The sequence below is a fragment of the Macrobrachium rosenbergii genome, chromosome 41 (genome assembly GCF_040412425.1).
Source record: "Macrobrachium rosenbergii isolate ZJJX-2024 chromosome 41, ASM4041242v1, whole genome shotgun sequence".
In the NCBI taxonomy this organism is placed as follows: Eukaryota; Metazoa; Arthropoda; class Malacostraca; order Decapoda; family Palaemonidae; genus Macrobrachium; species Macrobrachium rosenbergii.
Genome location: NC_089781.1, coordinates 7,933,646 through 7,946,462, shown reverse-complemented (window position 1 = coordinate 7,946,462; position 12,817 = coordinate 7,933,646). Strand labels below are relative to the sequence as shown.

The 12,817-nt window shown below is 38.1% G+C and overlaps 1 protein-coding gene across 3 annotated transcripts in view; it reads left to right on the top strand.

Moving 5' to 3' along the window:
* The first annotated feature begins 3,946 nt into the window (after positions 1–3,946).
* The window catches only part of LOC136826595 (uncharacterized), a 58,817-nt gene continuing 49,946 nt past the window's right edge, over positions 3,947–12,817 (top strand). For 2 of the 3 annotated variants that reach the window (XR_010849658.1, XM_067083827.1), the window contains exons 1-2: positions 3,947–4,138; positions 11,451–11,627. Coding sequence is in view for 1 of the 3 variants with exons in the window: in XM_067083827.1 (XP_066939928.1) it covers positions 11,456–11,627 (172 nt within the window). In the remaining 2 variants the exon portion in view is untranslated. The remainder of the gene's footprint in view (positions 4,139–11,450; positions 11,628–12,817) is intronic. The other variant, XM_067083828.1, reaches the window with a different exon arrangement.

Genomic DNA, 12,817 nt, shown 5'->3' with positions numbered 1-12,817 from the left:
TATATATATATATATATATATATATATATATATATATATATATATATATATATATATATAATATATATATATATATATATATATATATATAACATATAAACATAAAGGGTGGGGCAGGAGGGGAGAGGATGTTGTCGAGAGAGTATTCTCAGCAATTAACACACCAAATTCTCTCTTAGTAATCGCACCTAAGAACCATAATGAAAACGTGAAAAATTATTCATAGATTCGAATAAGCACGATGAAAAAGTCCAGATAATTTCTCAGTTTAGACAGACGTTTTCAGAAAGTGAACCTCCCAGCTGGAGCGGGTTCTGCCGTGGCCACGTTTCTACAGGCCGCTCCCCCACCCCCGGCTACGGCCCTGATAGAGGAGAAGGAAAAACACGGCTTTGTTTATGCGACTGACTAATGGAATACAATTTTCCTGATCCTGTACTCACTGAAAAGTGAATATAAAAGAGTTACAATTGACCCATGGCAACACTGGTCGTACGAAGTGGAACACTACAGCTGGCGTTTTATTTTACCTACGAAGATTCTGTTGGTCGCGAGTTCTCTTGTCGCGACCAAATTTACAAAATGGATGTCATCACAGTCTTTAATTCTCATAGGAGTATCTATAAGAATAAGTACGGAAAGTTATCAAGGTGTTTGGAGGTATGTGACACAAACGTAAAAATAAACGTTCCTTACAAACTCAGTTCCGTTACGTAAATGAATATCAGTTTTATTAAATATAAAAGATTGTGGTTTTTCTCAGTATGAGCATCAATAATCACTGCAAGAGGGATAATCCTGGACACCTGGTTGACGACTAACTAAAAACCAGCAGGCAATGGCAAGAGTCACTGGCTTTTGTCAACTAGAACTGCGAACTACAAGGAGTGGTTATCTTTTACTGCATTTAGTCACATTAATGAATAAGCAAAATTTAGAAATAGCCTCCAGTCCTGAGCATATGAAAGTGCTAAAACTCTCCCTTTCAAAACTTGCTAGAATAAACTGAAAATGGAAAAAACCCTGAATCAAAGTAGACACATGAAATAGATAAAAATGAATTCTAGGGATATGGCTTAGACATAGCTTTTCGTGAGACTCAAGGTGCAAAAGAATGGGAAAAGTTAGATTGGATGGAAGTAATATATATTTTTATTTAGGAAGATATGATGGAATTGGTAGAGAGGGAGTAGGCATGCGATCTTAACACCAAAAGCAGAAAACACACTAGCTGACTCAGCAGAAGTGAACAGTGAATAACAGCTTATAACATTTGAACTAAAAGAGTGAAGTATGGTTATTAATATGTGTTATATACTATAGACTAAAATCTCTGAAGATATAAATGATTACTTTATCTTTATAACTGCAGACTATTATAGAAGAAAAACCAGAACGAAATATGAGGATTGCTGTCTAGGTGAGACTACGAACGACACTTGGGTGTAATTTTTGTGCTGCTGATAACCTTGTAATTGGGCGAACTCTTCTCAAACACAGCCCAATTAGTCATCTCTAGATAGCAACCATTGCAACAAATAGCTCCTCTTGACTATTAACCGAGAGAGAAAGAATGCCGAGGAATATTGGGAGCTACAGAGGTGTAGATGTCGGGATTAATCGGCAACTAGCCATTGACACTAAAGCTGACAGAGTACCGATGTTAAATAAAATGAAGCTTCATGAAAATGGACGTCGAATTAGATTTGCATTTCTAGAAATTATATCTGAGGAGGTATAGACAATTAATCTTAACTGTTTTAACATAAAAATTATCGGTCTGTCGGATACCGGATGAGACTTGGGTACCCGCAGAAAAATTTCAAGAGGTGAAAAAGACAGCACATGCTCGATATTCAAGTCTAGAAAGTGAAGTTAAATAAAGCACATCTATACAGGCAGTAAACAAAAAAATACGATTAATTAAGTTAGTTTGGAATTTCATGGCATAAAAAAACTAATTTTCCTAAAGATACTTACAGTTATGGGAATATGCTCCAAATAACATTAAAGAATGAGAGTACAAGGTCGGATCTTGCAGCAAATATTCAGCTTTCCTGTCTTCTGCTACTCATCTGTTAAGTAATATGCCAACATTATTGTAATGCCTCATATTGTGTGATAATAATCCATGAAATAAGGGCAATGGGTAACTTATGCATTATGGAAAGACTGTAAGGTGTCAAAGAAACGAGCAGGTAAAGGTTACTGCTGATTTATTACAGATCCAGGCGGCTTATATTGCGGCCGACTGACGCCGGGCCGTGAGAGACAATGGAATTGACTGTGACCTGAGGTCGAAACAATAAACAATAATATGCAGTGAACGAGTACGAATTACAATACGAAACATACAGAGACACAATATAGATACAGTCTTGATGCCTGTGAATGAAGAAACATGTGATACACAATGTGTGACATTCGTATAAATACCATAAAGTAAAAATGATTAAAATGCGTGACCTGGCACGTTTTAGGCGTGACTAATTTAGCTTGAAGAAAACGGGAAGTCACCAAAGAAAACAAGCTCAGCGGAGACTTAATGCATTATCCTGGCGCCGAATTGGTGACTTTACAAGACTATCTCTTGGAACTGGCCTATAGATTCCAGGGGCGAGCTTGCTTCTGGGAATAAGACTCTTGGTATTTTGAGTGGATTATCCGCCAAAATGATCAAAATCGGGATGACTGTATTCATTTAATACTTTCAGCCTATCAAGTTTTTTTGGGTTCCCTTTGGGCTTACCTAAGCATGTGGAGGCCACCCCTTTTGGAAATGGTAGAGAGTGGACATTTGAAAGACAGCTCTTACTGGCATCAGTGGTAAAGGAAAGAGCTCGATGGAAGGCCATTGGTGTCTTCTTGAGGGTTCCTGGCAGTTTTGTCTCCAACTTTATCATAAGTACTTCTAAGGATTTAAGTACCCCTGGATCTACTGATGTTCCCCAGAAACAGTTGACGACCTCAGACACTGATATGGATGTTGGTGACTGCAACTATGTTGAAAAAGACAACCTAGCCTCTGAATCAATATTTATCTTACTCATCATTAAAAATCAAGGTGTTACTCAGTACTGGTAAACCTAAATAAAAGTTTCTAGTATTCAGCTCCAAAGCACTCGCGTAAAAAATGACAATGTCTTAATATTTTAATATTGAGTATAGAGAGCCATACAAATAAAAAAAAATAAAAATGCTCCTTGTTTATGAAATTCCTGATGAATGGCATTTTGAAAATGTTATTGTGGTATTTAAAGCTTACGTAGAATTTTTGAAATGCAAATGACTTTGAAAACCATGAGGAGGCGTTTAGGGCAAGTTATGATATGTCAAATATTGTTTTCAGTGATTTTAACATTAATATAGGTCTTTGCAACAAAATTTGGACATTCATTACCGAGCTGGCTGATATAACAAACAAAATGTTGACCTCCAACTTAAATTTATTGACCCCCAACTTAAACAGTCTCAGAGTCAGGTCAGAGATTAACGTAGCCGCTAGTGTACTGTATGCTTGTAGTAACAGCAGGAGACATTTATAATAGTATTTTCAATTTAGCACATTTAAGAAAAAAGAAAGATGGGAACGTAGAGACATTTTCTGGCTTGGCAAGGCATACTACAATCTCATTTACAACAAACCGAGATTTTAGCATAAATGTTAACATCATATTACTATAATGGTTAGGTAAAATGGTAGTGGAATAAGAACAATTACCAACGTACCAGACGAAAATTATAATGATTCTTTTGCTTCATGAAAAACAAACATATGAATGTCAAGTAACTCTCATTCGAGTTATAAGGGAAATTCTCCACACTCATCAAGGGAAAAAGGGATGTAGTTAGAAAAATATGAGCTATTTTTATTAATTGTCTTAAAAATATTAAACAAATTTGTAGAGAAATGTTTTGATTTTACAGTAGTTGTAAGAGAAAGACTGAACTTCTGTACGACGATTCGCCCATTCCAGGTACGAGGTAGAAGAACTGCTATATCATGGCGCTTAGTGTGTCGTCGGTGACGCACGTACCTTATTAATTGATGGATAAATTGCTATAAAAGTCTTGACTTGTTACGGTTTGGCTCTGCATCGCTAAGCAGCCTACTTTGCAAAGGCTGAATCCCACATAGGTAGGTAACATGTTTAATGAGACATTTTGTATGGCTGTGAGAGTGATGGTTCTTATTTGTGTCTGTTTCAGTTATAGGCCAAGTTTACGGTTGTCATATTTTACCTACCTCTATCGGCATGTGGGCTCTTCTGAGTGTACCGGTATGCCTTTCGGCCAGCATACCCGAATGATGGATAAGAAATCATTAGTCATTGCCAATCCTAAGAAAACACCACGTAGGCTATCGTACACCCTACCGAAACATGCGTTAGCCCATTGTTGGCAAAACTGAAGACAATTACCGCCCCCCTGCTTGTGTAACTGTGGGGATGGAAAGTAAGTATAGCTTAGTTTTAAGACCACTGAGCTAAACAGCTCTCCTAGGGCTGGCCCGACCGATTACACTTATTTTACGTGGCTAAGAACCAATTGGTTACTTAGCATAAAGAGACAAATCAAAAACGAAAGACAAAAATAACAAAAGCATGAGCTAAAGACGGTAGCCTGATAGCCTAAGTTACTGCTGCTTAGCCTACTGAACCAGGCCGCTGTGGTAGTCTTTAGTTTTACCCTCCAGCTTAGGCTATTCCTCGGCACTAGCTGTAGCAGTCATAGCCTAGATCTTTAATGATAGGCGTTCCTCAGAGAAGTGCACTTGGCCCTGTGCTGTTTTGTATCTGTACAATTAGTTTGTCTAATAGCCTATACTCCTACTGCATTGGCTAATCTTGGAGTAGAATTTAAGTTGTTTGCTGACGACACACAATTCTGCGTCGTTGTTACAAATATTGAGGATACAAGTACAAAATTAAATTAAGTTCTGTCAAATATTAAACATTGGATGACTTTGAAACGGTTGAAATTGAATGAAAATAAGACAGAGCTAATGGTAGTTGGTAGGGAAAGTAACTTAAGGAGTTTGGGTGTTAATCAAGTGTGTATAAATGAAAAGGAGTTTGGGTGTTAATCAAGTGTGTATAAATGAAAATTGGGTCTAGACAACTGATAGGGTCCGTGATCTCAGGGTGTATGTACTTGGATTGTAATTTGACACTTTGTTCACAAATTAACAATATAATAAAAGTTGCTGGATATCATCTCAAGAATATAGCCTTTGTTAGGAAATTTCTTGATGAGAGGTCTGTTAAGAATCTTGTCATTAACTGTGTCATAAACTGTCTGGATTATTGTAATTCGGTGCACTATAAGTTGCCCAGTGTGCAGCTCAAGAAACTGCAGGAAATTATGAACAGAGCTGCTTGATTAATAAAAGGTACACTGCTTCGTGGGACAGGATTACCCGTCTTAATTAATTTGCATTGGCTTCCAGTGAAGGCCAGAGTAATATTCAAGCTGTGTGTTTTTGTAGTACTCTTGCAAGAGTATCTCCATTTATATCTGATTATGTGGACCGTCTTCAATACAGTCAGAGAAATGGAATTGCATCTTCAAGGTTTCTTCATGGTTGTGCATGAGTTTACGTCTTAGAAATAGTAAAGTTCTTCTAGTAGGATTTAGACAAACTCCATAATGGGATTCTGTGTGACTATATTCTGGAATATTGTACAACAAGGTAACAGTGGGTCTACACAGGAGGATATCCCATTTTAATCTGTCTTAAATCTTCCACACTACATCACAACAAGACTTATCAGTTTCACACACACGAACACACAATGACCTCGTTCCCAAGGATCTCTTGCTGCCTACGTGACTGCTCTCAGCCTAGAACAAAGAGGTCGTGGCCTATGCTGACATACTGTTTTCCAAACAACACATGGACACTTGCTGACATGTTTTGCTGACATGTGTGACTTGAAGGACTAGATCTGCGATTCAAAAACAACACCTCTCGTGCTCACACAGATATATATACTTTTTGTTAAGTCCATTCACAATACATATTAATGGAACTACCGGTTCCATTTTACACTATGTCATACCATGACATTTTGACCCGTCACTTTGTTGAGACTGGCTCTTCTCGATATTTGAGGGACCTATTACAGATTATATGACCAATAAATCGACCTGATACAAGACTAGTTACAGATGGTTTCAAGTTGGTAGAGCCGCATTTTTCCTCAGTCTGTGGCTCCAGAGCCTTTAAATACCAAGCTCCTAGATTTTATAACAAGCTTCCTCTTGAGCTGAGGCAGATTGAGGATTAGAAGTCCTTCAAAAAGAAACTTAAAACTTTTTGTTTAATCAATGCTATGATATAGAATATCAAATAGTGAATATGGAGTATGCAGTGTGAGCAAATACATCTAATGAATAAACTGTTAATATGATAATGGAGGTCCTGTGAGCGCTTTGGAAGTGGTGGAGGGCCTGGATAAGCCATCAACAAGTAACAAGTAAGTATAGTCTGTTTTTGTCTTCCATCTATCCACTCATCAATGTAGCTTTTAGGTAGATGTTGCAATATAATTGGCTGAAATCAGTGCTTCCGATGTAGACTTACTGTGATGAAGGTGCTAAATATTTCTTTAGTAATACATCTGAATGCTTATATATATCCAATAAAAACCCTCATACCCTCTTATGTAGCTCATATACATGCTGATTTAGGCTATATTGATAACATTTCAAGCACACAAATGATAATCTTGTAACACAGTCTGCTCAGGTCTAATGCAAAGCAATGGGATTTAAGCAATTATTTGAGTATTCTGCAGAACGACAGGATCAGGCCTTTCTGATGTTTAGTGTTACCTTGGGGTTGTCCAGGTTAGGACATGGTGCCCTAAGTGAGGTTAGGAAGGTAAGGTCTGGTTAGGTTAGGATATGGCATTCTAGGAAAGGTTTGGTTTATTTTCATTTGCTGAACTTTTTCTTGTTCTACACTCGCTCCAAATAGGCCATTTTTATCTCGTAGGCAGGACGTACCGAGACAGGTCGGCCAGATAATGACGTTACACAGACTCGTTGCAGGCTGGACCACCCTAAGCAAGTACTGGCACGTTGATACAACAGAGCGTTCAAACATCCTCCTTCATCTTTGCGTTAATAGCTTCAGTTCTGCATTAATTTTCTTTAAATGGTAGTCTATCAGTTACCTCATTATTTATCAGTGTCAGTTGTTTTATTGAAAAATGCAGCCTCATATAACAGAACTGTAATTAAAATTCTAACATTGGTAGATAAGGGCAAGAACTTCAGGCAATCAACATCTGTCTTTTTATTGTTTTAAACAATATCTTAGACAAGCATGATGTAAACTGTAATGAAGATTACTCAGAATACCTCGAACATTCAAGAAATGAAAAGAAATAGTGTTCAGTATTTAACTGTCCGTGGTTTACAACCTATGAATAATGGGTCATGGCCAACTTTACACGGTCAACCTGGGTGATTTATCATTAATCCCATCTGGCCGACCTGTTTTAGTAGGGTCTGGTTGTAGCTAAATAAAAAAACATGTCTTAAGTGTATGCGAGTGTGAATAAAAGGAATTTAATAAATTCTTGCATATAAATTACATGAATAGGTTAATATTTGAAATACAGTAGCATGAAGTATTAGGTAGATCTAAGTAGTATCCGCAGCGGCGATTTCTTTCCAACTTTACTCTTTCTATAATTTTTTGGTTGCTAATTATGGACTTATCTTCAATTTTTGTCGCACGAATGTAATTAACCCCTGAAGGCCATCCAACAAGGGGTTTCCATACGTAATCTTCACAAAACAGAGCACGGGTATGTCTGTTTGGAACGGTTCATATCCCGTCTGGCAAGTGCAATAACTTGTTAACATATGGGTACTCCCCCGGGCAGTACTAAACATGGCGAAGGGACATTCCATCCCCCCAATGCCAGTACTAAACACGGCAAAATGCATTTAACTACTCCTGTTGGCAAATGGCTCCCTCTAGTTTTTCCCCTCCGGAAGGTGCCTCCCCAACGGAAACATGTCTGCTCCATTTCTGTGTTCTCCCCCACCCAAAACCCCAAGTTCCCACAGTCCCCCTTTACTGTTGAGTAGAGTTAGGGAGCAAATAACAGTTGGCTGACAACAAACAAACTCACCGCCAGTATCAGAAGTCCTAAAAGTGTAGAAAAAACCAGTTTCCAAGGTAAAAACAGGCGTGGAGCTTGTACTTAGAATTACCAAATATTGTTGTCTATGGGCCTTGGGGGAGGTGAATGGAACAGCCACTACAGTATTGTCTGAAGGGCAAGAAATTTCAGTAAATAAAAGTCATGATGACAATGGTAATGTGGTTTTTATTGTCTGAATACTATGCATATTTATATGATTTTTTTTCTTGACTACAAAACATTAAAAGAGTCAAGTGATTAGGCACTTTCGGAACTATTCATCCAAATAAATTAAAAAACAAAAGTTTGGTATAAAACAAAAATTTGAAATCCCACTGAATTCCCATCGTCCTTGGAGTGTTGATGACATGTATATGGTATAAAAGGCTAGCCTAGACATACTGTACATATCTTTTTTCATTGTTGGGTATTGGAACGATACAGAATGAATAAATAAAGGTTACAATAAAGTATAGTTTTGACTGAAATGGAATGAATGTGTAAGTAAAAGAAGGCCAGCAAAATAATACAGTATATCTGGTGAATTAGTAGCATAGGCCTAGCTATATTGGTGCATGCTTCATGTTCTAGTAGTAAACAACATTAGGTTATTTTCAAGTTTATGGCTGTAAATATTACTTTGGTGTCAGAAAGATATTTTTATATACATGTAATGGAACTGTCCATAGAATAAAGTTTGAATGATAAGAAAATCCTGTGATTTGATGAGTTGTAAAGATAGATCTAAATGTAGCCTGGGCTATACTAATGAGATAAATCATAATTATTGAAGGCTTATTGTTTGTTTTTTGTTTGAGTAGACTGTTTGATACAACCTCATCTTTCGTGTGTGTGCATGTTATCAATACAAAGTTGTATGTTATCGATACGAATTGGAATGTCTACGATTTGTATAAGGGGGGTCGAGGGTTCTTTGTATATATAAACATTCAAATATAATATGAACAAATAGTTTAATATTTATCACATTAAGTCAACGATATCAGAAAGATTGATTGTCAGCCAATCACATGCCACCCATGCACATGTGCCACATCTTTACCTGCAGGTGGACAGATGCAATGAAACCAGCTACAGTGGACCCCTATCTATTCGAGGTTCTGGATTCGCGGCTTCATCTATTCGTGGATTTCTCTGTGGAATATATATACACATTATTCGCGGAAAATTTGCCTGTTTGCGGTATTTTTTAGAGAAATATTCACAAATTACTGTATTTTCATATAATTTTCATGACTAAATGCACTTTTTGTGATGAAACTATTAAAATATTCAGGTATAAGCATTTTTAGAGGGTATTTGGGTGTTTTGAACTATCAAAATAGGCAGATATAAGCATTTTTAAGGGTTTTTTTAAGTATTCGTGGATTTGAGCTATTTGCCGGGGATAGTGGTACGCGTCCCCCTGGAATACTGGCGGTCAAGTGTGTATGATGCGTATGGGGCTGTGAGCTGGGAATACCTCTCACTTGCCATATGCCACCACTTTTGTGTTGGCAGCTGTGATCCATACTTTCAAGTACCCATCCATAAGGACTCTCAGAAGTTCCTCTGCTTTGTCTGCATAGAGATCATATACCAGTTCAAAGATCTGCTTTGTACTTGCAAGGGCCCCATAGGTGTTACTTGGGTTTTCACCTTGGTTTTAGCTAGGCCCCACTCAAGGGATACACGTAAGCTTGCTGCATTGTCTGGGCGATTGGTTAGTCTTTGTGTCTAACAAGGTGCATTTATTTCATGACAGAGACTGTCCCCTCTCCTGTTGCCATGTGTTGGGGATCATGGTGAGTTGGGTGAAGTTGGATCTCATTCCCAAGCTGCAAAGTATCTGGGCTTTCCAAGAGTTGGCAATGGTGAGAGCATTCCCATTCCTCTTTCGAGTGAGCAAGTTTAGAGAGGCTGTGGCACAGTTGCTGTTGAGCTGGAACAACCAGGTCGCCTTTGGTCATCTGTTGTTCTTGTAGAAGCTTGTGCTTCATGGGTGAAGCAGCCACTTACACATGCTTCATTGGCAAATAAAGCTACTTTAGTTGGCTCATTTAGATCTTCCTTCATAACTTTGCCCTACAGTCAAGAGGTCAGGGGAGATCTAGTGTAGTGGACTGATGACTGGAATCTTTTGTTGGAAGTTTTGTTGAACTCTCCTCCAGAGATGCTTCAGTTTTGAGATGCATCAAATGAGGGTTTGGGACACACATCTGAAATGTTTGTTCATTTTAGCCGTGTGATTGAAGGACACACCTCGTCTGCACATCAGCGTTTTAGAGATTCAGGCAGCATGGTTATAGTTTCAGGAATTTCAAGAGTATTTTATAGTTCCCTTGCTATTGCTTATGAGCAACAGTGCAACTGTATTGGCTTATGTCAGCAAAAGAGGATTGGGACATGCTTCCCCTTCCTCTCACCTGTGACAAGGGGGAAAGAGGGCATGGGAAAGTTTAGTTCTGATCCTTTTACTTGTAATAGCCAGAACTAAACTGCCTTCTGGCACAAAGTTCCTATGGGAGATGGCATGGTTCTCCAAGGCCTTCTCAAGTCCAAGAACTCATTGCTGTAGACCCCACTACTCTGGCCAACTTTTTTTCAGACAGGTTAGAGGTTACAGGAGCCATGTTTCTCCTGCTTGGATGGCAACCAGGATCAAGGCAATTCCATGGTGGCTTTCAGCTCCAGTCAATTGTAGGGGGACTGACTTCCCTCCTAACGGGTAAGTGTCCTATAAGAAAGGTGATAGTTTGTATTCCTAAATGGACAAATAACAAATATTAAATAACAGTTTGTATTTTGTTTTTAGGTATATAAACCAGAGCCTTTTATATTTAGTTCCACCTCAACCGCCCCGCTCAGTTCCTGTGTATGTAGGAAAAGTGAATGCAGCACTTGGGAGTGAGGGATGCTCCCCCACTCATTCCCCATTTTGTCCAGTTAACCACCTGGTTAACTATCTTGTTACCAAGTGTCAGCTGGTTTCCAGCTCATGCTGAAAGATACTCCTATATAAATGTTCTTGTTTGTACACTTAGGAAAAAGAATCCAACCTCTAAGTGTCCCCATATATTTGATGAGGTGATAAGAAAAAGAATATGCAGACAGATGGGAACTCCTGCCACTTAACTTCCATTCTAACAAGGTCCAATGACTTAACCAGGTTGTGTATCTATGAAAAATATGTTCTGTAAAAAATTTTGATGTTTATTGTTTCAGTGTTTAAAGACATATTATATCTGTATTTTTACTGCAGTTGTTATTATTACATTACTTTTGCAGAAATCATGCCACAAGGAGAGAAAAATATGGCTTCTCAGCCAGAAGAAAAAAATCCAGTGCTTCAGTTAAATGATATAAGGAAAGATTGTGTTTATGATGTAATGGATGGTGATGACACACCCGAGAGGAAATTTATTTGTAAATTAACAATTGATGGGAAAACTTTTGAAGGAGCAGGTAAGACAAAGCTGCTGGAAACTTTTTTTTATGTATTTTATTGGTGTATTATATTACAACTGGGATTCAGTTTTTTTTTTCCCCGAGTTCTTTGTTCTTGCGGTTCACAGTTCTAATTGCTTTTCATTTGACAAAGCTTGGACAACCTTCTCTGTAATTTTTATGACCCTCTGTATTAGTGCATCTTTTTAAGGAGTGGGGCCCTCTTTAGCCATGGGGTAATGTATTGTGTTATTAGATTTCATTACTTTCTGGAAAGAGCAAACCCCCAGGCTGTGTTAAATTGTGGTGATGCTATAGATAAAAAAGATTTTTAGACTAGTCAGACAGATGTTGCTATGATTGTTTAAACTTTGTGAAATATCATTGTGTTTGCTCAAGTACATATGATGTGTTTTGATACGTTAGTGATGAATTTTTTTTATGTTATATTGTGGTAATGCCTTAATATATCTTATATAGGCTTAAGGTATGAATTCTTAACATAGAGAGAAGCTAAGTCGGTAGACTAGGTTTATGCTAGACACTGCTGGGCAAAAGCCATTAAAGTACTGTAATTCAGGAAAATGCAAATTTTTTTATAAGTAACTTACCAAGTAATTACATTGCTCTTAGTTCCTACTTTTCTTAGCAGCTTAAGGTTTTAAATTTTGGGGTAGGGGTAACGCTCTTATTGTTTTGTTGTGGGTAACCAACCCCGCCCACTTTTGGGGAAGAATAGGTACAACTTGGCTCAAAAGCTCAATTTGTTCCTGCCACTCATCAACTGAACATTGGTTATGGAGTAGCTTTTGTTTTGAATTGAATTTCACCAGTTGGTTGCTATCGCTGACTTTTGGTGAAGTACTGTTTATTTTGGTAGCGCTAATCTATTTTAGCTTAGCTAGTTTCCCGATTGCGACTGGAGTGTGTCAGGTTCTAGTGCTCATAGTATTAGGTATTGCAGCAAGGGCTGCAAGACTAGATTGCAATCTGCTAAATATGACACGCATACTATTTGTAGTTCTTGTAGAGGACAGACTTGTTCTCCTGACGCTCATTGACGAGTGTAGGGAATGGGATCGGGCGGATGCAAAAGCCAAAGTTAGGTTGTCTCATTCTCTGGAGTACCTGTACCTTCGACACCTGTGACTGCCTTTTCCCCTATTCCAAGTCCTCTAGCTCTGCCATTAACTCCGTTACCTTGCTCC